At 42.2% G+C, this 26,138-nt stretch overlaps 1 protein-coding gene across 2 annotated transcripts in view; it reads right to left on the bottom strand.

The window, feature by feature from the left end:
* srgap3 (SLIT-ROBO Rho GTPase activating protein 3) overlaps nucleotides 1-26,138 on the bottom strand; it is an 83,878-nt gene that overhangs the window by 44,658 nt on the left and 13,082 nt on the right. For both annotated transcript variants that reach the window (XM_049579297.1, XM_049579307.1), the window contains exons 2-3: nucleotides 16,320-16,515; nucleotides 2,200-2,362 (exon numbers count right to left, since the gene is read on the bottom strand). In XM_049579297.1, the coding sequence (XP_049435254.1) occupies nucleotides 2,200-2,362; nucleotides 16,320-16,515 (359 nt within the window). The remainder of the gene's footprint in view (nucleotides 1-2,199; nucleotides 2,363-16,319; nucleotides 16,516-26,138) is intronic.

Here is a 26,138-nt window from a genome sequence, read left to right as displayed (position 1 = left end):
TAGGTCTTACTAATCCAAAATAGCTAGGAGAAATTAGAAATGCATACCAAACAATAGCTCAGGTCTCAGGAGGTAAAAAAATATAGCCACAACAGAAACAAAGTATACCTCTGAAACTTCTGAATAAAGCTGAGCAAGACATTTGATTTCTTTAGGGTCTTTGCAGGTGATGGACAGCAAAAAAAAAAAAAAAAAGGTCGATAAAAGTAGGGCCATGTTCATAAATGAAACAGTGACACTTGTCATTAGAGATTGATGTAAGCAGCTAATTAGGTTACATGGGCGGGCTGTTGGTGCGCAGCTATCAATAGCCGAGGCTTCACATGCTGCATACCAAAGTATGCAGTGTGTCATGTGCTTTTAAAAATGGCAATCAGACACTCCTTTTACGTATGTCAACAGCTGACTAATTCTGGTCCACCCAAAAGAGTGCATCATCGTGACACAGCAAGATGCACGATGTTCCATTCAGATATGAATCACTATTTCAGTCAGATCAATACAACAAGGAGGAGCTGTGCTGAAAGACAATGACTAACTGAACAGCAACACGGCAAATATTGTTGCAACGCACACACACACACACACACACACACACACACACACACACATTTTTAAAACCACACCTACCCTGAAGTTAACATGTTTGTCCGCACCCTGCCCAGCTATAATAACTGTGCTTGAAAAAACTTGCTACTGTGAGTCAGAAACTTAACTAATCATCAAAGAGGGGAAAAACTCATAAAACCAAATCTTGCTCCAACAGTTCTTCACTAAACTGAAATGAACCCAGAAGAGACAAAACATGATAACCTCAGTAATACAGGAGGGATTTGTTGTTTTTACTGTGTTTGTATCTGGAGTGCAGGCGTTAAGTCCTACTCAAACAAGCATCGGACTGAGTGTGATAAATGGGGAATATCCTCAGAGGGCTCCGGCAGCTGGTGAATGGCATCTGTATGCATCAGTGGCTCTGAAATGAGACAGACTGCAGCATGTACTGCAGAGGCTCAGGGAGAGCAGGGAGGGTTCAAGCAGCGAGCGAACGACTGTGATGCAACACAGTGTAAGAGCTGTGGCGGGTCCTATTGTAAGAGCCCTTATAGAAACGCCTGTTGGTATACATTGTTAAAATCTTCCTTCTATGGAAGGCAAAAGCAGCACAGTTGCATCTAATGTATTAATATGCAATTTCTTTATATTGAGAGTCATGGAAACAGAAGAGAAGAGCATCATATGCCATCGCCATATGTACAGCATCATAACATATGGAACTTACCATCATTATAAGCACAATATATCAGTAATATTATCTCTGTCATTTATATGCTAAACAGCCCCTTGATCAAGTTTTTGTCGACAGCTGTCCTCTTCGTCCTTGATCACCTTGTCATGTCCAACAGTCAATCATCCAAAGCTCTTCCATTTATTTCAGTTTAACATTTTTAATTTTCTCCATGATGTTTTAGATGAATTATTTATTGCCTCCCAGTATGTCTGCCAGCAAGCAGCAGCAGCAGCAGCAGCAGCAGCAGCAGAGCCATCCATTCATACTTTCAAATATAGAAAAAGCTACCTGAGGGCACCTGACTTAAAAAAAGACAGAGTGTTTCTCCTTTTTCAGCACTGGCACAGTTTCTGACAAACACTGGCCTGGCATCCACACAAGTAGAAACACACACTGACACATGCACACCGTTATATCTGAATGGAGCCTAGTAAGCAGAGTGCAGCTCACCTACAGGAAGGCCTGCAAGGTGAAAACAGGGCTCTGATGTTTGGATAAGACCTCAGTCATCTCTGCTATGTGCTGACAGTGAGCCAGACGTTGATCACACTTGTTGGGGCTGCAGGGTGTTGGGCGAGGGGCTCTCAGCTTTACTTTTCCCCGCGCTTTACTCATACACCTTCTACTAAATCCATGTGTGCTGAGACAGAGCTCAAAGCACCACACTTCTTTGGGCTACCAGTGGTTTCTCTGCTTTGGCCAAACTGAAGGCAAAAAGTAGAGAAGCCGCTTTTATTTTAGCTGCTGCAACTTGCACTTTGCAAGTTCAACTTAATGGCAACACCAAGGAATGGCAATGAGGCCCAAAGTTTACAAGAACCAGATAAAAACACTCATCTCAGTGACATTTTGTGCACTGGTGATAAGAGAGAATGAGTAAACAAAGAGGGGAGGATGATATTCTCACTGACCTTCTTGAACAGACGGATGATGTCCTCGCTGATCTGGGCCAAGCGGACAATGACATTGTTGGTGTAGATGTCGCTGAGGGTGGCATGGTCACGGCTCTCTCGCCTTGTCTGGTTCAGCATCAGGTACCAACAGTTTACTGAGGACAGCAGGTGCTGGTCTTTTCTGAAAACACAGGAAAAATGCAGGAATGTTAGTAATGTCATACTATGGACACGTGTTAATGTATTATTAATGGTCATTTACTTTAAATGATCAGTTTTATGTACCATAATCCTATTTTAAATGGGACAAGGAATCAGCAGCCACACTAACAACTCTGTGAGACAGTGCTGTGAGCTAAATGCTACCATCAGCATGCTAAGATGCTCACAATGGCAAAGCTAGGATGCTGATGTTAACCATGTTTGCCATCAAATACCCCTATTCCACCAAAATTAGTGTGTGTACACGGAATTTTCAACACATGAAAACCCACTAAAATAAACTAAAGACTCCTTTTCCATTGCCAGCAGACTAGAGCGGTGTGCATGGCTCTGCAGCAGACGAGCAAGGCTTTCTTTTTAGTTTTAGTGTCTTAGTTTTAGTTTAGTTTAGTTTATTTAAGAAGGGACAGTGCAACTTAATAAAATACAATTGGTATAAAAATGCCAGAAGTAGACAAAAGGCTATTTTTCATCTGTAGTCCCTTGGCCAAGATGTTACACAAGGTTACCTAAAGTAGAACAAAGCACAAAAAACAAACAAAAAAAAAAAAAGAAAAATACAACGGGGCATACAGTTTAAAAGACTTATTTGAACACATCAACAAAAATTGATTTTGACATCATTTTTTAGTCACGAGAATGTAATGATCCTCAAAAGTGTGACTCAGTGCTAAAACTTAAGGCAAAGTTGCATGCATGAAAGCAGCATGGAGGAACACTGAAAATGTTATGGTGGTTTCTTCTTTTAATACATCTCTAATTCAGTCTCTTTTTCAAATAGGAACATTGTTTAAGGGCTGCTATGATAGAGATGGACTATATTTTGTGGTGGTGCAGCATTGCATCTCACTGGTAAGGGGTTAAAATTAGCGCGTCCACCTGGATGTTGTATTGCTATCAATGGTGAACGGAGCCAGAGCCAATAAATACCTGTGACTACTCCATCTGGCTTTTGCTCTTAATGGGAAATGTTACCATCAGCATTCACAAATGACTCTGCAGTAGTCACGGGTATTTATTGGCTCCAGCTCCCATCTGCTTTGTTCGGCAGTGATGGAAATACATCACCCTTGTGGACGCGCTTGGTTTCCATCCAAGCAGCACTCAAACATTGTTCAAAATGTATTCTGCAACAACTTTGGAGGAGAGTCAATAATGAAGAGGTACAAAAAAGAAGATTTTCACTGTCCTTCATGCATGTTCTACTGATAAATAACCTGTTTTCAAGCCTTGAATGGGACACACCTGAAAAAAAAACCCAGAAAGGCATACTCGTGTACCGCAAAGCCGTGTACACAGCTCTAGCCTGCTGGCAACAGAAAAGCATTCTATTGCCTATTTTATAATGTGTTTTCCCACGTTTAAAGGACGTGCATACACACGCAAATTTTAGTTGGCAAAAGGGTAAATGTAAATAAATAACAGTCCAAAACATGACTAACAGCACTATGCTGTTTTACATGCAGTAATAATATTGTTTGGCTGCAGATGAAAGCATTTGAAGTAACTGTTAATGTAAACAATATCGCTACAGACGTGATCATAAATACCACAATGTTTCCTTTTTCCTTTCCTTTCTTGGTGAATGTTTTCCTCTCTCACTCTATCATTTCCTCTCCGTCTTCCACCACACTACAAACAATGTTACGGTCTGAGGCATCAACTTGTTGTAAATGTATAAAGCTGGTGACCATAATGATCCACAGAGTCATGGGCCCTGATTGCTGCATAATCAGTTTAAACTGTCTCCGCCTCGGGTGATTTCAAATAGAAAGAGCAAGGCACGGACACATTGCACCAGACCCACACACACACACACACACACAATCCCTTCAAACCCATACCCTTGTCTGGATCCTATCGGAGCATTAATCAATCAACCAACCCCGAGGAGGAGACAAAGGGAGAGAGGGGGAAATGAGAGCAGAGGAGGGAGAGAAGCAGAGCAGGGTGGGGGGATAGGGTTTCACTGTGGAGCAGGAAAAAGAGATGAGCAGCACAAACATCAAAGAGCCCTCCTACAGAGAGCTTCCATAATGCTAATCACATCTAATGAAGTTGATATCTAGCTACTCCAGAGTGCATTCCCCATTATTCCTTTACTTAATGCTGCCCCTAAACGCACTTACATCAGGCTGACAGGACACAAACACCAGCGCATTGTTCTCATGGTATCAGTGCGGGCAGTAGGCAATTTGAGGGAGGACGAGAGGTACACTCTTGTTAGCAAAATGACCAAAATACACCACTTAACGTGTCATCGCTCTCCACCCACCTCGAGGGCGCTAATAGGTGGACAACGGTCCGTGTCCAAACCTACATGGCATCCTGTCTGCAATCAGACTTACAACTGATAAATTATTGATGTTAATTGAATTTTGACAAAGCTTTCCATTTTAACAGTACAGCATTTCTAGCCTTTATGAAACTCTCAGACCGACTGCATGTGTTGCAAGTCAAATCAAATCTGTGTATTCTGATAAGCACCCAGGTCAGTGAGAGATATGCACACAGGAGACACGAAATGTGAGACAACAGTTCAAGTTAACTGCAGAAAAAGGAGAGGCCGAGAAAACTAATTTCACATGGAGTGCTCTAAAAAGAGAACAGTAGACAGCAAAGCTTTTAATCATGAATGGACAGACTCTTACATGTTCATCCTTCCAAACGAAACCAACCACCCCCCCCATTAAAATTAACAAATGGCCTCCTGAGTGCAGGCAAACACTTCATCTATCCATTTATTACTAGCTGTTCTTCTTCAATGTTAGACTGAGAATGGTGTCCTGAGATGCACTTTGTCTGAAAAGCATGTCAATTAATTTGCTATTACAGAAACGTAATAGTAATTTGAAAGACCCGAGAAAATCCAGCCATAAATTCACGCCACATTTCAGCCTTGCAATCAAGAGGCAATAATAAAATGATTAAATTGAACGTTAATTTGCTGTGTCAAAATGAGATGAACCCCGCTGACAGACTGTGCGGAGGATCAGTTGGGTTTTAGGTTTTGCTAACAATAGAGGATCTGATGTAGAGCATATTCTCCTTGGCCCCTCTGGGATGGCCTATTTCTACTGTCTCACCATCCCTCATTTTGCACCAGTTCTGCATGACTGACCTATCTGCCTGTAAGGGACGCAGCTCCTCGGTGTATAATTGCTGTTTGTGGTTGAGAGGTTTAGGGAACAAGCACCTCTACTCTCTGCTAATCCCTAAAAGTGGTCAGAGATGCTTCGTCACATCCCTAAGCACGACCAGGCTTCTTTTAGTCCCATTTATATCCTTAGCTTTCCACCCAAACACTGTTGAGGTAAATCCTTGGCCCTCCTCTGATGGTTAAAAGTGCTTATGGACCTGTGGTCCCTTCGTAATACCTCTGCTAAATCTGCTGCTTAAGTCACTCTTGCCTTTTACATTATGAAGTGTTTCACTTGACTGGAACACCAGGTTATTTGCTTTCCATGCCACATTGATAATATTAGAATTTAACCTACAATTTTAGAAATGATGGGCTTTAAAATGAGCTTAATACCACATTCAGACCATATCTATGATTCAGAGTCTGAGCTGGGATTGTCTGCACACAGTTCTCTACATGGACGTGGCTGTACAGTTGCTTGCAGCAACAGTACTAACAGCGTGAACAGTAGTAACAATGACAACAGTGCTGACAGAGCTAACAGTGTTAACTTAAGGGAAAACTGGAGGATAGGTACACTTTTGCCACACTGCCTGTAACATTTTCAGCAGTAATCACCTGTAACTGCTGTATGAGCACAGTGGAGAGCAGCAGACTTTAGCTCGCCAGTGGGATAGACAAAAAGGGACCCACATGTACTAACATGCATGCACAGCTGGACCACCTACCACAACAAAGTACAGAAAAGCTCAAATTATTATTTAGGGCTTTGTATACAAGCAAGGAGGACCTTAAAATCAATTCAGAATGTAACAGGAAGCCAGCGCAGAGCTGCTAAGACTGGCCTGATGTGCTCTCTCTTCTTGGTTCTGGTTAATAGCCAAAGTCTTTCAGTGGTATTTTTTGGGAAGCCACTAAAAACTGTGTTACAGTAGTCGAGCCAGCTTGAAATAAAGGCATGAATCAATTTCTCTAAAAGTGGTTTGCTGCTATATTAGTGTTTTGAATGTTGTCTCTGCCACAGAACCTTTAGGGTATTTGGTCTGCAGGTGTTCATGTACAAAAACTGTGTTCATAATACATCAGACAGACGAGTCTATAGACATAAGATAAGATAAGATAAGATAAGACATACCTTTATTGATCCCACAATTGAGAAATTCCAGACATGCTAGCGCCTTTGTTTGGCGTAGCGGTGCTTTGAACTAAATAATATAATAATATCAGCATGCCAAATACTAACAGTAACAATGCTAATATGCTGTTTAGCAGGTATACTGTCTATCATGTTCACCATCTCAGTTTAAGATGTTAGCATGCTAAAATTTGTTGATCAGCAGTAAAAACAAAGTACAGCAAAGGATGACAGGCACTTCATTAGTTTTACAGACCAGCAAACATCTGTATTTGGTCGTAAAGCCAAAGTAGCACACAAATTAAATGGTAAAATTGGGCTGAAAAGTCAGAGGATCACCAAAACAATCAAAATTCACCCTGAGGAGGGATTAATGTACCAAACCTAATGACAACGCATCCTAATGTTGTAGAGACATTTGATTCAGGATCACAAATGTCAGTCTCATGGCTGCCTGATCCATAGAAACGGTCTCTGGATTACTAAAATCATTAGGATTCATCCTCTGGGGACCATGAAAATCTGTACAAGCTTTCAGTGCAATCCATTACGTAGTTGTTAAGATATTTCAGTCTGGACCAAAGTAGTGAATTTGACTGTTCAACAAAAAATGAGCAAGATTGATAAGTAGGGAAACTTTAAATTAAGGAACAAAAGACGTTCTGAAGGTGACCAGGTTCACATTATTAATGCTCTGTGTTAAAGCCTTGAAGAGAGAAACAGACAAAGGACACAAGATCTATTTTTCCCAGTCGCTGTCCTCATTGCACAGGAATTAGGAGCAGAAGGTTGGTAATTAGGCCTGTGTACCAGCAGCATCTCTGGGAGTATTTTAACACAGTAATAAATGTAGCTCCTCCACTTGTTTTATGGGAAAGAGACACTGCCTTTCCTACACCGGCTCTTATGCTGAAGCCTATCTATCACAAAAGATCGACTTCAGCATGCAGCAAAACTCATTCATCTTTGTCCTGTAGCCACTACATTTCCCGTAAAAGGCTACGAATCAGTCGAGAGCCTGCGGGTCAATTAATCCAGAGGGCTTCAAAAGGGTTGGTTTTGGATGGCTCTGTGCCCTCTGTATTTATACACAGGATATCATTAACATGCAGAAGGCAAACAATGAGCTCTGAGAGTCTCTAGAGAAGTGAGAAGGAAGAGGAGGAGAGACGAGTGCAGCTTTCTGGCATCCTATTACATCTGTCTCATCCTGCAAAGCACTGCCTGGCTGTCTCCATGGTTTTTTACAAGTCCTGCACTGCATCACTGTCTCTGTGAGGCAGACACATACATGCAGCATAATCTGGGAATGCATGGAGGAGTATAAAGACGATCAGACAGTGGTAGTAAATTGAGAAACAAAGAAACAGTCTATGGTGGGAGAACACTGCAATAATCCTTTGATTCAAGGATAAACTAATGGCAAGCTGTCTGTATAATGGGCATACCCTGAACAAGTCAGCATTATATGGAACAGCACATGTGCTTTAGTCATGGCTGCACTGGATGCCACCATCTAATCACCCAGGGCCTATGATGTGTCTGGGCCAGGATTTCCAGAAGGAAGTGTGTATTTATCAAACCAGGACTCGGCTCTGTGAAGGCCTTTAATCCCCTCCACACTGCCTGCCTGCTGCTTATCAATGAAACAGCCAAGGAGAAGGAGAAGGAGCCAAACACAGTTTCAAAAGACAAGGGGCATGTGGGCACATGCAGCCAGCTTGCCATTCAAATTAGTTTTGCCCTCGTTTTCAAGCAGGGCTTCAATATGCTATGGCGCTGTGTCTGCACATCATTTAAGCAAGTTTTTCCCTTTTTTTGGGAGTAGACACACTGCCAACATTTGATGATGCACAGCTGCACAGACGCAGGGGCCAGAGCAGAAAGCAGCACAGTGCAGCGTCAAAGGTGGGTTTGACAAGATCTGAAAAACAAACTGCAACCAAGCTAATCTACTGATGCTGTACATGCTGACTTTCACCAGCTGGACTTGTCAACCTGACAAGAGCCGGGGATGGACTGCTGCGTTCAAACAAACTGAGTCTAGAGATATAGTTTAACCTTTTACCCTTTGCCCCTCAGAGCTCCTGAGAGTGGCCATGGTTCAACTACATAGTTACACAAAGGCCCAATCCCAATGCACCCCTCGCCCCTAACACTTAGCCCTTATCCCTCGGTTTTGCGTGTTGAAGTATAGGGGTAGGGTGTCCTGATTGTTGTTAGGGTATGACAAAGTGTAAGGCCGCCATGACCCTCCAAACTGAGGTTTTTCAGAGGCACACTTCAAACCGAGTGTTATGAGAAATCATTGGCAAGATAGCTGTACGAGCAACAAAAGGAATCCACAAATGCATTTTCTCTGGTAGTAAAGACTTAAAAATTCTAACCATCATATAATCTGTGTTTAATGTCATTTCAATGCATTATGGTCCGTTTCTTTATAACAAACATAACACAAGAAATCACTAGTAGCCTATGCCAATTTCTTGGTAGCCAACTAGCTAATGTTATATTATTATTGCTGATTTGTGCATTACAGTTCTGCATTTTGACATATTTCCATGCCACACCCTTCAACATCCTCTTCATTTGATGGCATATGATGCCTGAAATTTAACCAAACTCCAGTAGCGAAGTTGCTGCACATCTTACCGCTCCTATAATACCAAAGCAGACAGGCAGGGCAGTAGCACAGGTTGCTAATGTTGGCCTACAGAGCACTGCTAGTTGGTAATGAAGCATAGTTCTTTTTTGTTTGACAGTGCGACCTCTAGCTCACCTAGTAGAGTAAGTAACCCATATAGGCAGAGTCCAGGTTTGATTCTAACCCATGGCCCTTTGCTGCGTGTCATCGCTCTCTCTCTCTCCCACTTTTCCTGTCAGTCTTCAGCTGTCCTGGCAATAAAGGCAAGAAAACGCCCCCCCAAAAATGATCTCTTTTTATTTGATGACTTTTTTGATCAATTAAAAGCGTGAAACTTAAGTTGTGAATGAATCGTAGGCATCTAGACAACCGCAAAAGACTCCCTGTAGCCTAGCAAAAGAAATCACCACTGCAGAAGATGGCATATAAGCAATGTCCAGCAACACTCGTCACGTCTGTTAATGTAACTGCCAGCATACCAATGATGGATCAGGGTTTGAAGGGTTGTCCCATTTCAAAGAGGCAGTTTTCAACCACTATCTCTTGTAACTCAGCTCTGAGAGGCAAGGTGGCACTCGAAAACATGGGGCACAGGTTAAAAATACTGAATGGGATGAGCCTAAATGAGACTAAAGCTATAGCTGTACTTTGGTGTCCATGCACAAAGTACCATTAAAGTGTCTGGCACTATCCTACAGCAACAGACTCTATTCATCATAATTATTTTGTAACTAAAGCACTGCATCACACTTTTTCATCGCAGCCCTTTAAAGACAAATGTGTTCTGGACACAGGCCGCATCGCACTTAACTGCTCTTAAAAGAAACTACCCATTGATAGTTTTTCAAAGCTGTGCCCTGCTGACCGTGAAATGAACAGAGACATCACTTGGAAATGAGCAAAAGCAGCTTCAAAACTAAAATAACTCACATACACTGTACAAAGATCTGGCACTGTGACGATACCAAACAATTTTCTCCCCCAGTTCCTTCCAAACCAATTGCTTGGATACACACACAAAGGGATTAACACACACATACACACACACTCACACACCAATTTGGACATCACTACAAGCCCTGTCTTATCTCTCCCAGACAGGTTATTCTCCATATCAATATTGCATGAGGTGCCTTTTTAATGGTGCTTTGTTACATCTGAATATGCCTCTATGACAGACGGATGATACCAATCACTCTAATTCGATGGGGTACATTATAAATCTCATCCATGATATATACCCTGAAACGTCCACTCCATAATTATAATGACGTTAGCTGCTGTCTCTTGGGAACTGCGAACCAGTAAGAGAAAGGAAGTGGTGCACTATCTGGCACTGCGACTGCAGTACGGAGCAGCTCTGTAACCCTTCAGTGTGTCTTTTCACTGTGGCAAATGAGGTAAAGTGGAAGAGCAAAATTATCCTTGGTTGGGTTGCTGCGGTGAAGCTGTAGCTGCAGTAGCTGTAAATCACTGTGGCATTCAGCTTGCTAATGAATCTGCACTGGGAGGGTTCAGCCAACAGACTGTAGGCTGTGATCCAGCACATATGGAAGTCCGTCCCGGTCAAGATGACTCTATTTTATTATACTGCTCTGTTTTGATGTCCCTCAAAAACATAAAGGTGTAACCAGGCTGCTCCACTGCAGTGTAACACAGAGTTTACAGAGCGCAACCTTTACTGCCATGACAAACAGTCACAGGCATGTTGCAGGGTGTCGGGGAAAGGATGGTTCAAATCTTTTGTATCAGATGAAAAACAGAGTCAAAGATAACAAAGACGAACCCAAAAGCAACTGAGTGTGTTCACAGAATAAAGAGACTTGAGGGCCTAAAATGTTTTCTCTGTGTGTTTGATGGTGCGTACTGCATGGTTGGGCTTTTTGCCAACAAAGTATTTTTATTAGACAAACACAAGTGTTTTTCTTGCTGAGGGCCCATTTGGTGTTTTGGTGGCTCGCCATGAACTTAACTGCACTAAAGTGGGAGGAAGGGCACAGTACAGGGCGTGTCACAGCTGATTAGCAGGATTTGTGGTTGCCCGCCTGCTCAGACCAGGAGAGCACGGCACAAGGTGCAATCGTGTTATGAGCTTAAAAAACTCACTTTGGATGAAATACTGAATTTAATGTACCCTGTAAAGTAAAATCATTTTGATACAGATACACAAGGAAGTGTGTGTGTGTGGTACGAATGACACCTAACAAAGACAGTATGGCTGGATATGACATCCTCTGTACATGTCAAGCATGATAGTAGCCTCCCACCCACGCTTCCTCTGTGGTCTGTGACTTCTGTTGTTTGGCTCTTTTCATATTGTCGAACTGCTTCACATTTTTACACATTTTATTGAATTAATGGAGTTCAAAAGGAGGCAAGCACAAAATACAACAGGTGACATAAAAAGACAATGCATTGAAAGTGCCATACAACGACATTGCTCATTTAGCTATCACTACACAGTGTGTGTGTATGTGTGTGGGCGGGTGGGTGTGTGTGTGGTCTTGGTCAAGACACTGCACTGAGACACTTGCTGCCGTCTGGCTTTTAAGTCTTGATCTTGTCAGTGCGAAGTGTAATACAGTATCATTAGAACATGTGTCTGAGGATAAGGTGTTTTTTCTAACACCTGTCCTTTGCTGTGTGGATAAGATCAACTGTACAGGCCAAAGTTCAGGCCGCTATGTTGCAGCAGCAGCAGCAGCAGCAAAGTTCTGTCTACTGTCAGCCAAGTCTTAGACGCCACAATGAAGCACGCCTCCTCTAACACATCTGGACTCAATTACCCAGTCAAATCCTCATCCACTTAACACACACACACACTGCTCTCCTACATACAGTACGGGTACATGCAGACATTTCTACATCTTATTCTGTGTCACCAGTGTCAATAAGTCCAGTAAAAGTGCTTTTGGTTAGCTGACAGTGCTTGTTTCCTAATGAGCAGTGTGAGGCACATGTCTCAAGATTCTGGTATCAGAAGCGCTCTGGTTTTGGTTTATAGTCTGAGTAGCACTGACCAGTCACATTTGAGCGGGCTCTGGTTGCCTGCTGGTAAACAGTCTGTGCGAGGAGCAAAAATGCATTGACTGAAATGCAATCTGTGAACACTTCGGCTATCGTCAGACTACAATTTTAGCTTTTTATTAGCTTTTTTTCTAATTTATACTCATTCATATGCAGATTATCTGTTTATAGAGATGAGCCAAAATGTTGTCTAGACCTGTCTCCAGTTGCTGATCAAACTGTAAAGAATGAGCAGCGCAGGAAAGAAGGATGCTCCTAAAATACTGACCAGTGTCCCCAGAGCCAAACTTTATACCAGGTTTGTAAAAATAACTGTAACCCACTCAGTTGGCATGTGTAAATCATAATTACTTGACCTACTTCACTTCATATGGAAACCATTCAAGATGGATGGCAAAATGTATAAAAGGCAGGCAGAGTAAGTACAGCTGTTTGTGTGGATCACAAGATCGATAACCACCCACGGGAAGCCCTTCTTACCTTGCCCAAACTGTCAAAGTAAGAGCAAAAATGCGCTGTCTGCATACTAGGCCTGCCCCCTAACAGTCAACTTAACGTTAGTTGACCAGACAGGTCATTAGTTGGCAAGATTTCATTGGTCACTTAATCACAGCAAAATATAAAATAAAATAAACAAGCAAACGTGAAACTCTAATAGGAGCTGCGCCTTGTCAAAATAAATCAAAACCTGAATGACTGGACCATGTGGGAATTTAATTTGAAAGGACAGACACGGGAAGTCAAATAGGAGTCACCTTACAAACCAGTCACAGCTGAAAGATATCTTTCCTTTCTTCCATATATATTCAGTCTGTGATAAATATGGGAAAGTTGATGATGTTCGTGCAGGGCTACTCAGAGCTTTACATCTGTCCCATCGTCAATAGCTGACACACTTTCAGGTAAATAGGCTACACAATGCTTGTTAAGGTTGCTTAGCAACCTCAGATTCAACCTGCCGCTGCGCTCTTGAAAGCTGGCACAAAAAGGGCACAAGAGTAGCACCCAGCACCCGACCTCGCATTTCCAGGCAGTTAAAGACGCGGCATGTGTACGGCCCCTAATTTCCAGGGCTGGTACCTGCAGTTATTCCACAGGCTAGTTAATAACATGTCGGGCAGGAAATCCAAAGTGTGGGATCATTTTGAGAAGGTGAAGGACGAACCCAAGGTGATATGTAAACTCATCTTCATTGGTTGACTACAAACATGATGTATCATCTGAAACATGAAGTAGCTACATGCCCATTAGCCACTTAGCACAATCATTACTGCTTTGCCAACAGTGTCATTAACAGGCAGCTCGCTCAGTGTGTGACGTGCACTTGTAGATAAAATATAGGCCTATACTAATGAAGGTTCATTAGCACAGTTTTGTATTTCTCTGTTATGTAGCACAGCATTAACAGTGTTACTTTTACTATGCTATTCTCAAACCATTGTGTTGTCCCGCCCAAAATATAATTAAATAATTAAATTAATACTATAAACATTCAGTGGACTAATAGCCCTAAATAACGGCTATGGTTCAACTAAGAAAATTCTTAGTCGGGGGCAGCCCTACTGCATACACATGACATTTTGTGCATCATGTTGCAGTGCTACAGTAAATGAGCACATGCAGCAGTTTGCATTACTGCCACATTAAATGTATTGCATGACTGCAGTATTTGCATTGCATGCATCGTAGGAGACTTACGGACATCTGTGTTTTGTTTTCATTTGAGCACAGTGAGTGTTTGAGAGTTCTTGTAACACATTTCAAGATTCACATTATAAAAATGTTAGGAATGCAGTCCTGCTGTTTCCATTTGCAAGAACCAGAGCTGGGTTTAGACGACATATATGTTGATGTAGATTGTAGATTTATGTCTGATATGTGCTGCCAGATCACAGCTGGGTAAGTGTCCCATTTCCAGACTGAGCTAAGCTCGTCTGCTCGCCTGAGGTGCTTGATTTTGGGAGCGGCAGCGTTTAATTTCATGCCCTGCGTGAGTCATGTACCAATGTGTAAGTGGTGGTTTCTGTGCAGACGATCCCTCTTTTTTTGTTTTTTTTCCACCAGCACACATTTCAGTGTCTCCAGAGCTGCAAATCTAAATGGGTCAAAGCTACGGGTGAGCTGATTTTTATCTGATGACATTCAATGGACTTCCTTATTCACTGTTACTTTTACTCCAAAGATCTAGCAGTTCTTTTTGCCTTTGTGCTTCACCACTGGCTTTACCTTTCTTTCAAAACACTTGCACTGCACACACTTGCAACACTGCACTGCAGATAATTTAAGCTGTATATACACTAATTAGTCAATACCATTTCAGTAATACAGAGATGTGTCTTTTGCTGGTAGCTCTCCAACTACAAGGCTCTGTTTCGCCAACAAAGCAAACACGTACCAATAGCACTGCATGGTGCCTAAATTTTTTCACTAGTAAGTTACGATCTTGAATAAATTACATGGTTTTTAATTTAATAAGCTCCTTCACAAGTTTTTGTCTGATGCAGAGCTTGTCGAGAGCCTGCAATATTTATACATAATGGATGCAATTTAAAACATAATGAAGCATAAAGCTTCACTCACAGCTTTCTATAAAGTTAAGTGCTACATTACAGCACCATGAGTGCATTCGATTTGTTATGTCCAGCCCTCAACAGTCTTTAAAGTCTTTAATGAACTGCGTCTTCATCATCGCACCAGAGCCAGCTGACCTTTGAGGACGTCATAAAGAACTTGACTGTATAAACAGATATTTCCTTACAGCACATAATCATATTGGAGTATTTTCTTGTATACTTGTGCACTGTAATCAGGCAAAGCACCGTGATTAGCAGCAGGGCTGGGTCTACAGGAAGGTTATAAATAGTTAAGCGTTTAAAGGGGGATGAAGTCAGTTACAGATCCCTGTGGTCTGGATTCACTTTGAAAGGAAACGGGGACAGCAGCTTCACAAAAATACTTTTAAACTGAACAAAAATCAGTGCAGTTAAAGTAACCAGCATTACATGACATTAAGGAAATTCATTTATTTTCCATAGCTGCTTATTCTGTTAGGGGTCATGGGGGGCTGGAGCCTATCCCAGCTGACATTGGGCGGAGGGCAGAGTACACCCTGGACAGGTCACCAGACTATCACAGGGCTGACACAAAGAGACAGACAACCATTCACACTCACATTCACACCTACAGCCAATTTAGAGTCACCAATTAACCTAACCTGCATGTGGATTGTGGAACCTGGAGAAAACCCACACCAACCCAAGCTCCACACAGAAGGGTAAGGCTACCCCACCCCAGGGTTCAAATCCCGCCACGAACCTTCTTGCTGTGAGGCGACAATGCTAACCACTGCCCAAAGTAAGTAAAGGAAAAGTTAATTAAAGGACAGTAAGTATAGAAATAATGCTGCTGTCAAACAACACACAAACCAGGCTGGGTGGAGGACACATGTCTCTCCCATTTTTGTCAACATCACTTTAATTGTCTCAGATAGATTTCCTCACTTTAATCTCTCTAATGTCGTCTTTCTGTCCAGCTGTTAAAATCCAGATTAAAATGTTGACATGCTGCCGAGTTGCCTTCAGTTATCAGTGTCCTAACAGCAATAACCTTAATGAGCAGCAGTGAGTCATTTGTGGACTTCATTTTGAGAGAAAGCCTGCAGGCACCACTAGGGCTGAAAAAACACACCACACTTACTCCTAAAAATATGCTATAATTGAACGTCAATCAAAAATTAAATACTGGATACAGCAGTGAAGGACAGTGATTTTTTGGCGAAGATGCACATAGAAGAGAGCGCACCTGAGGTCAACACTTCTATTTTTCATTAGTTTACCATTACCTTGGGAAGCGTGGATAAAGATATGTAACCAAAGCAACGCCCTTGCACACAACCTCTCAAGTGCACCAACACTGTAGATGCAACAGTTTGAGCAGCGAAAGCCTTCAAGGCTGGGAGGGAAACTCACTTGAACTGTTGGTGTTCTCTGGAGCTGCGGATCTTGGAGGAGAACCTCTCGGCCAGTTTCTCTAAGCTGCGGGAGTACTCCAGTTCGATCTCTGCTTTGCGGCGGAAGAACTCCTGCAGGTCCTGCAGCAGCTGGATACGAGACTCAGACTGTTGCTCCAAGCATTTGAACTGCTCCACCAGCTGGTTACGGATCTCTGTCCATCAAAAGACCAAAAATGGAAATGGGATGAGTCAAGTGTTTTCACTGCTGTCACAACAATGCACAACATGCCCTGGTCAAAAACAACCTGTCATTAGAATGTCAAGCATCATCATCGAATGTATTACATTATTATTTGCCCCATTTTTATCTAACCTCCACATGCCCATTTCAAGTTGTAAGATAGCATTCACACTGAAGGATTTTTGTGATGAATCAGCCACTATAAGTAACAGAAATATAAAGAAAATACTTCAGAAACACTTGTGAACACTGAGCAGTTCTGCATATAATAAAATGCTGTGTAATGACTTCTGTAGTAAATGCCAATCTTCAGAGAAATGCTTTGCAAAGATTAAAGGCAAACTTCAATATTTTTCAACCTTGACCATATTTTTCCATGCTTTTGTGTCTAAATGACTAATGGAGACAAATATTGAAAGGGCAGCTGGCAGCCATGAAACCAGCTGCAATGTAATCACTCCAGGCCAGTGGTGTGGTGGAAGGTATATGCAGGTATACCAGTATACCATCCTCTTTTCAGGCCATTTACTGTCTACCCATCTATCAGAGTATACCCACTTCCTCCTCAACATCATCTACCTAGTAGTACTCCCAACTCATCAACTACCACTCCACCACTGCTCAGGATAATATCGCACTGTCAGTGTGCTTGTTTTTGCCACTGACAAGCTCAGATTGTTATTATGAGTCCCTACAGAATTTGTTTTTTTTTACCTTTCACCTGATCAATCAATGTATAGCATCCTACACCTTAAAATTTCCAAACATTGTGTATTTAAAAACATTGGAAACACTTTTTTTGCAACCTTCCTGTCTGCATTCAATTTTTTTAGACTAAGAGAAGGAAATTATAATTTAAGAGGGTTGTTTATTTATGAAACATGTAAAGTGAGAACCAATGTAAAATACAGGTGTGTTTCATGGACTCAATCACTCAATCAAATGCTGTTGTTCTAAGCCATTTCATTAAACTCCTTTGGACCAGCAGCAACATAAAGCCTCTAACTGGGAGTGAGCATGACCAGTGAGGCTCTATGCCAAGCTGTAAGAGGACCTTTGTGTGTATGACCTCTCATAGGTGTCTACACTGCAGACGCACTGTGAGATCAAACTGATTTAATCAGAAGCTAATGCACTCTCCCACTTGGAGCGAGTAGTGGAGTAACATTTCTGCTTAAGAGGAACCTGACGCTGCCAGGCAGACTACAGATCCTTCATACCAGTGGGAACCCACGAGAGAAACCTGATTCCTCTTTGTAGTGCTGTCATCAGCAGCAATGATGCCTCCGCTCAGGAACAGAGAAAGGCCGATTTTGCAGAACAGAAACACAACCTGATGGAAGGCACTACAGGAAACAGGATGAGTGGTGTCACTTCTCAAGAGGAAGGAAACCTCCCGAACTAACAAGCATCCTTTATTAGAAACCAAAATATCTTTTGATCATGTCATATTAAAAACACGATCTGCCTCAGCGCAGATCCTGAGTCAAATCTAGCAGCAGAATTAAATGAAAAGAATTTAAGATTACAGCAAAACCAGCGGTGGTTTCATCACGGGGTCTTGTAAGCCTTCAGTGTTTTTCTTGTGAATTCTTAAAAAAAACGTGATGACAAAAATGAAAGTGTGTGTATCTTAGTTTTCTTTAGAAAGTGTTACATTTAAAGCAATAATCTGCAACAGGAATACACAATCTATCACAGCGTGTACTGCACAGAATTTAAATGGCCAGCTTATTCAAGCTTTCCTCCACTGAAAAGGATTTTTTTGTGTGTTTATTTCTGTCTTCAAAAGGTCTGCGTGCTGCACTCATAGCAACGAAAGAATGAACTTCCTAAATGTAAGTCCCTGCATGTCGTAACATCCTTGTGTTACAACATGGGTCATTGCAAGTTACAGCCCTAAAAAATAAGGACTAAGGATGGATTTTATACATATCCGAGCCCTGGCAGTGACACTCAGTCAGGCAGATGAACTGCTGACTGAATGGTGAAACCACTGCAGTGACACAGACTGTGTTTCCATGCTGTTGAGGGTGTAATTTGGTCAGCCAAGCCCTCCTCATGGATATATGCAGGCTCTCTCTCCGCCGGGGAAGCTTGCCATTTGAACTGAAACAGTGATGTTGTGGGGGCGAGCCTTTTTCTCTCCCTGTGATGTCGTGCCGCCTGGCCTCAGCCTCGAGCGGCATGCTTCGCTCTGTGGTTAACCATTGTCCCAGCCCTCCCCTTCATCCAGGGGCCTCCCTCTCTCTCCTAGCTCTGAGGGCTTAAAGCTCAGTTTTTAGTGGGAGCCCTGAACCAGAGCTTAGGGAGAGATACCACTTAACTGCTTCGGTCCTGACAGGAATGTCTTGCTTTCCCAAACATGCAGCTAAATATGCTCCCTGTTTGCAGTGTTCGTCTGTTCTATATTTATTTTCTTTAAAAGAGAAAAACGGCGCCAAAGCATGCGAGCCGAGAGAAAGGCCCCGGGAAAACGTGACACCACTGTGCATGAGTGACAGGGAGGACTTTAAAAAACAGTCTTCCACGAAAAGGGAACTCTGAACCACCAGCTGCAGCTCTGCATTTGACGGATGAATTTGGAAAAATAGGTCACGCACACCAGTAGTGTGCCCTTCCCTCTCAGAAACCATGAGCAATTGGAGAATTATTCTCTAAGTATTCCCAGCTCTGAGAGTGGCTTCATTGGTTGCGGTTTATACAAAGTGAGGGACCCCTCTGTGGTTCTCTTCAATCTGTGATGAGAATGTGAAAGTAGGCCTGCAGCAAGAGTGAAGATGATTGTTTATCTTTTTCAACACCACCAAGTCCTGTGCACTATTATTACACTCCTTAAATACAGAAATGCTTCTGATGTCTGTAATTGCCTCTGCTCTGATTTGCTACCAAGTGAAGAAATAAAAAGACCAGCGTTTACAGCGCGGATAAAACACTCAGTGAGTCGTTACTGCTTTCAAGAATGATTACTGGTTCAAACCACCAACAAATCAAGTGCTTCTAAAGCTGTTAAAAAGACTTGTGTCTAATATTAGACACCTCTCATCCTCTATATCATCTGTAGAATACATAACCTTTGTATTTTGAGCAACACCCACCAACTCCTCCCTGCCTTCCTGACATGTATGTAACAAGGCTTTGAACCCCCAGAAATGTGTGTAAACATGCTAAACATGGATGCCCCACTTTCAGCTTAACTGCTCCGGTTTTCTTGGTTTCAGAAAATTGCTTTACAGCCAGAACATAATCAAGCAGAAGCCTCTTTCACACATAGTTCCTGGTATATTAGTGGGATAACCTTTAAGGCACCACTAGAGATTTTTGGTCACACATGCACTACATTCAGGAACATTTTCGGCTTGCACCTTTTCACACATGCCATTGCAATGCTGGGACAGATGGGGCAAGGGACAGTCCACCAGATGGAGGTAATACAACAGTCATAGATGCCAACCACGAGAAAATTTGACAGAAGAGGACGATGGGTAAAAACTCTATAAACTCTAAACATGTCATGAATTCAAATATGCCATCAGTAGTGTCTTGTGATGGGTTCCCTTGCTCGGCATGAAAGTAGACATAATCCTTTACATGCTTGTCCCTGCAATGTTACTGCACTTTCATTCACAACTAGGGTAGCAACAGTATGAGATTTTTACGGTACAATAATCTTCTCAGAAAATATCTTGGTTTCACGGTATTATAGAATTTACATTATTATTAGTCAGAATGACCCTAAAGGAATGAAAATGGAAGGCTTATTGCTGATTGAACAAATGTTTTATTACTATAATTTAAACCTGAAACCATTTTGTAAATGGAAATGTAGTCTGAGTGGGCAGAAGTTCGCTGCATAGATCAGCCTCTCATTGGGCGGAACGAGCCACCCGCTGAAGTCCAGCCCTACCACCTTCGGTTGTGTAGCAGTTTTCAAAACATCCTTTACTAACTTTTGCGGTGTTTGATCTTGCGGGGATGTAGCCATTTTTCTGCCATGGTTCGAGTCCTGTAGGCAATATTTTTGTGGGCGTGTTACACCAAAACCTGTTTCCCCCCGGCAATATTTTTGCAAGTGCACCGTTGCTGTGGCACCGGCAAGAACGATTGTGATTGGTTGAAAGAAATAAAAAAAGCCGGGGCGTTTTGTTCTCCAATCTTAAAGTGAGAGTCGGCGCAGCCAGACCTTTCTTTTCTTGAGAAAGGTCTGGCTGCACCAGACTAATGAAAATGTGTAAAAAGTCTTTAAAAATAACTAAAATAAAGGGGAGATTCAACGTCCAGTTGCATTTTTTTTTTCAGTATCATAGATAAGCAAATGAACACGGCATGATAACCATCAACTTTTATGTCATGGTATACCTTGAAACCACTTTATTGCTGCTACCCTATTCACAACATATTCTTACCTCCATTTTGCCTTACATGCTTTAACTCTTGAGGTGGGAAATTGGCGGTACAGATTTCCCTGAATACTGATCCCTGCTCCCATTCCCACAAGTCCCCATGCAGGAAATGTTCCTGAACATTTCATCAGTAGTCTGCATGTGTGAAAGGAGCTCGAGACAAAGCATTGCATTACAGATAGGTCTCTTAATAAAATTAACATATGCAATATTCAGGGAAATGAGTAACATTGCTGAGTTTAATTAATGATACAATACTTTTAGTAGCCAGTTGAACTATTGGCAGGCCCATTGCTCGAGAGCAAAGCAGTCAGTGTATTAAAGCAGGGGCTCATTTGAAGCAGCTGACTATTAATTTCAAACACAGTGTTTTCAATTTACAAGTGCAGGTGGGATTTTTTGGGCAACCATGCCAAAAACACAATTCCACTAATTCAAGGTGAGCAAGTTAAACCCTCATTGTTGTTGCTTGATTACTAAGCATGCAGCTACTATCAGTGGCAGACCTACTGTGTGATGCCTCTGTCTTTCTATTTAGAGATGAAGCCATCTGCTTATTTCCTTTCTCTCTTGTTTTTTGGAGGAGGGAGGTGGGGGTTATCTTTAGACAAAAAGGCTGATGGAGGAAGGGGGGATGAGACTGGAGCAGCTGAAATATGGTCAAACTGTGTTGGGATTATGCATGTAAAGGCCAGAATTCTTCGTCTGAAGGATAATTTTATCCTTTCAAGCTGTATAACAGCCTATAATTGGTGGATCTTATGACAGTGTAATAAAATTAGATTTCTGTTTGTGTAACTGAGCTCAATTCAGGCCTTTTTGCTACTAGTTCTGTTAAATGTGATGAAAAATAGCCTTTCTGTGTTATGCAAACCTTGTTTTTCTTTGCTTCAGTCACTTGGTTATTTCCCATTACTAAATGCAACCTCTGAGCTGTTTGATATATCGACTATAATTATTAAGTCTTCCTCTAAGCCTTCCGATAATGTTTAGCAAAAGCAAGAACAAATCCCAAAAGCTTCATTAATGCAATAACAATTCTAATCAAAAGCTTTCTGTACCACTAAACTAATGATGAAGAAATATTATTGCACTTCTCAGATCTACTGTAATCAAAAGCTTTTTTGTTTTGAACTGAAGTCGTCTGCAGACAACTGGGATTTAGTCCATATGTATCAAAATGCAGTCTGTTCAAAACAACAACTCATTAAGCTGAAAATATGGTGGGATAGAAAATGTGTGCATATGCATATGTATTCATGCATCATCAGTGTAAGATCTCCAGCATGTCTGATCGTCTGTCTCAGGTCAACAGTTGTGTTTTAATGTTCTGCAGGCTGCTTCATTACTGCTGCTCTGCAAATTACCAGCGCAATTAGGACATACAGCCTACTGTGTTTGACATATTATGAGAGCAAACAGTATTCAAGACAGACTATTCACATTCCTGACCTCGAATCCATACATCATCGTTATAGGAGCCCTGCCCCTTCCACTGGACACCTGCCCCACAATATACTTTAATTTCCCCTACACCATTTCAGGACAGGAATTGAAAGCACTGTGTGGACACTTGTCTCCTCGCAGCACAGGAAACCCTCCCTTTAACAATAGTAGGATGTTGGAGATCCCTGACCTTTGACCCTCACAGACAAAACCCTGTATCTGCAGCTGTGTTACAGCACAGTATGTGATGTTTCTAGCAAAGGTTAAATGAACTGAAACTGTCTAGTTTTACTCCACCCAAAATCCTTTTGTGAACTAAGCAGATGCCTCCTGTGACACAGGGCAAGAAAAAAATGCATTAATAACAGCCTCTGTCCCACTGTCATGCATGCCTCTGTGGAGCTTGTTAGCAGACGTGTGCATTGGCTTGCACTATGAATGTATTAAGAGACCTGGTTATGGGATGAATTATGCCCGAAATGTTTTCTGCTATTGTGTTTTTTGGGCCAAGTCAGATGAGAGAAACCATGTTGGATACTTCTGAGCTGGCTGACTTTAGTTTACTGTTATGTTTATTGAGTAATTCTATATATTTTATTAATTCATTCATTTTGTGCCACCGCTTATCCTGTTGGGGGTCGCAGGGAGGCTGGAGCCTATTCCAGCTGACATTGGGCAAGAGGCAGGGTACACCCTGGTCAGGTCACCAGACTATCACAGGGCTTACACATGAAGACAGATCACGATTCATACTAACATTCACACCTACGGCCAATTTAGAGTCACCAATTACCCTAGCCTGCATGTTTTTGAACTGTGGGAGGAAGCCAGAGCACCTAGAGTAAACTCATGCTGACACGGGGAGAACATGCAAACTCTGCACAAAAGGGTTCAGACCAGGAATCCTCTTGCTGTGAGGTGACATCTGCTAACCACTGCTGACCAGCGGAAGAGGAACACTTGTGCTTGGTTGCGTGCTTCACACACTCGGACTGGTACAGGGGCAGTGTGCCATATTGTGTTAAAAATACGAGTGTTTTGGAAATACAGATGGACATCAGAGAAATGGATTATGCTGCAGGTGTGGTTTAAAGTTTTCTATGGACTGTTAAAATCCATTCAAGCTGCATACAACCTCTGTTCTCAAAACTACAAACATTTTATAATCCACATGGGGTGAGTGTTTGTTGCTCAAAACATTTTGGGTGAAGTTCCTCTGTTCAACAGAACTCACAATATCTGTAGTTTTATTTTGGTCTCCCTCAGGCAAAATGCAGCTCGGTGCGGAACAGATGTAAAACTGCTCCAAACTAAAAAGGACTTTTGACATTTCCTCAGCGCTTATATTGCCTCTGATGTATTACGGACATGTTTATGGGCTGAGAACAAGAAGTTACTTAGTATCTTGTAAAAACAAAACCTGCCTCTCTTTCTGAAGTCACTTCAGGACACCAGTGGTGATGCACCGGTGCAGCATTTTACTGCAAGTTTGCTGTTTCAGAGGGCCACGTGACGTCTTGACGCAATGAAGTTGAGGATAAACTGGAGTGCAGTGAATGAGAGGGATTTTCTGCAGTGCATCCTGAGGGCAGCAGGGGAAGCCAGGCTGTGCAGGGCAGCAGGCTGCCAGGGGAGGAGCAGGAAAGATGGATCATGTCACTGCAGGGTAATAAGGCTAAAATATGATCTCACTGTCAGTGGGGTTTGACGGTAGCTTCTCTACAATTCTAGCCATGTTTAGCATGGACGGAAGTGTTTCAGTGAATCAAAAGGGAGCACAGATTCCACTTGGTGTTTGACATATTGGTGCAGTGAGTGTGGAGGAAAGAACTATATGTCTCTGTGTAATGTGGATGAATTATAAATCATAACCAGCCTCAGAAGGTATTAAACACTTTGAAAATAACGTCCTTGGGCGTTCACATCATCATGCGGTAAGACATCACATACAGTGTGTAGACACACACATGAGCACACACACATCAGACAAAAGCCACTCCGAGCCAAATTTCACTAACCTAATCCCCAACTCAGCTCTGCAGTATCTGGGCTCTACACTGCAGAGTCAAAATCACATGAAAAGCAGACACACGGACGAACGCAACCCTTATCCAGACCTTAATTCACTCTCTCTGTCCCTCGCACTGAGTCTCATAATGCAAGTTCCAGTCATTGAACTAATCCCCCACTTCTCTGTTCTTTTTTTTTTTTTTAAATCCCCTAATGATTAATGCAATTTTGGATTCATGAGGGCATGCTCCCGATGTCACTGCAGGTTCTCCTCTGTCTGTCTCTATCTCGCCTGTTCCCTCATTAGGCCGGGCTGCTGCAGCACGTGTACTCAGAGATAAGACAACAGGATCTGAGACCAATCAATGGCTGAGCAGAAGTGAGCTGACGGAGCGTCTTACAGCAAGATGTCAGCTGTCAGTCTAGGGGGTCGTCCCTCACTCTTAATCCTCCCGCCTAATTATCTGCCGGTTTATCGGATTTTCCACTTGATGTTCTGTCAAACTAAAAATCAATCAAATAAGCTCCTCTCATGCAATACTTTTACTAACTCGCAGCCTCTGATTGAAAATGAATGTAATTTGGGCAACAGCTTCTTGTCATCTAAAACAATTTGGGATAATAGGCTTGATGATAAACAGCTCATTTAAGCCTTCCAAACTGTAATAAACCTTAGACCGCACTGTTTTGAAGGAAAACACTCAACTCATGACAATAAAATAGACATTTACAATCAATTGTTGCTTTGCTTCATGGGGCAAGGAAAGGAAAATCATCTCAGAATTCCTCATCGTCGCTGACAATGATTCCCCTCTCTGGTATCTGTATCATCATCACATCAGCACGTCATGTGCTTCAGGGAAGCCCGAGCATATAAGCTACACCGGAAACACGCCCTTTCAGAGTCTAGCTGTCCATCACTGCTGTATCCAGGATCCAGCTCTGCAGGACCAGGCTGAGAGGTGTCTCCATGGCAACACAGGCGTGCACCAGTCCCCGGGGGAGCAGCTTATTGGAGGAGAGGTGGAGTCTGATGGATGTGGACAGGTGGCAGTTTGAGTGAGGATGCACGTACGGATGTATGCACAGAGGCATGGTACACATTTGTGAGGCTGATGAGGTACACACTGATCAAAGCAGTCAAACTCATTTTGCTATTTCCTCCTGAACACTGATTGCACCAAATTAAAATAAAGTTCTCCCACTACATATGGTGTTTGGAAATGCGCTGGCAGTTTTGAATGACTAAATTTATTCAGCAACATTTAGCTTTACAGAAGTATTTCACTGCTAGAAAGATGGTCTTTTCATAAAACTAGGCTGTCTATGCAGTGGAAAGATGCAAATACTTTAGAAATAAGTGCTATAATTCCAGAGAAATAAAGAAAAAGGGCTGCGGCATTCGCTTTTGCTCAAGAGGTAAAAAAACCTACAACTACCAGAATGCACTGCGCCATAACAGATCAATAAACACTCCCACTGGAGGGTGACATATTGCAAGCTTGGATGTTTAGCCACAGGAAACAATATGGCTGCCAGCTGGTAACGAACAATCTCAAATTACAGCTAAACAGTGCATTAAAATATGTTTCTGAAAACATCCTAGATGAGAAATAGGCAACACTGTGACAGAATTTTGGTATTTTATCAGCACTGCTTTCTGCTCTGTTTTTTCACCCTCTGTTTTTACAGTACAGGAAACAGCATGGCGCCCACTTCTTGTTCACAAATTCTC

Source organism: Epinephelus fuscoguttatus, linkage group LG1 (assembly GCF_011397635.1).
Source record: "Epinephelus fuscoguttatus linkage group LG1, E.fuscoguttatus.final_Chr_v1".
Taxonomy (NCBI): Eukaryota; Metazoa; Chordata; class Actinopteri; order Perciformes; family Serranidae; genus Epinephelus; species Epinephelus fuscoguttatus.
Note: the sequence above shows the minus strand (reverse complement) of the source record. Positions and strands in the feature narration are given on the sequence as shown.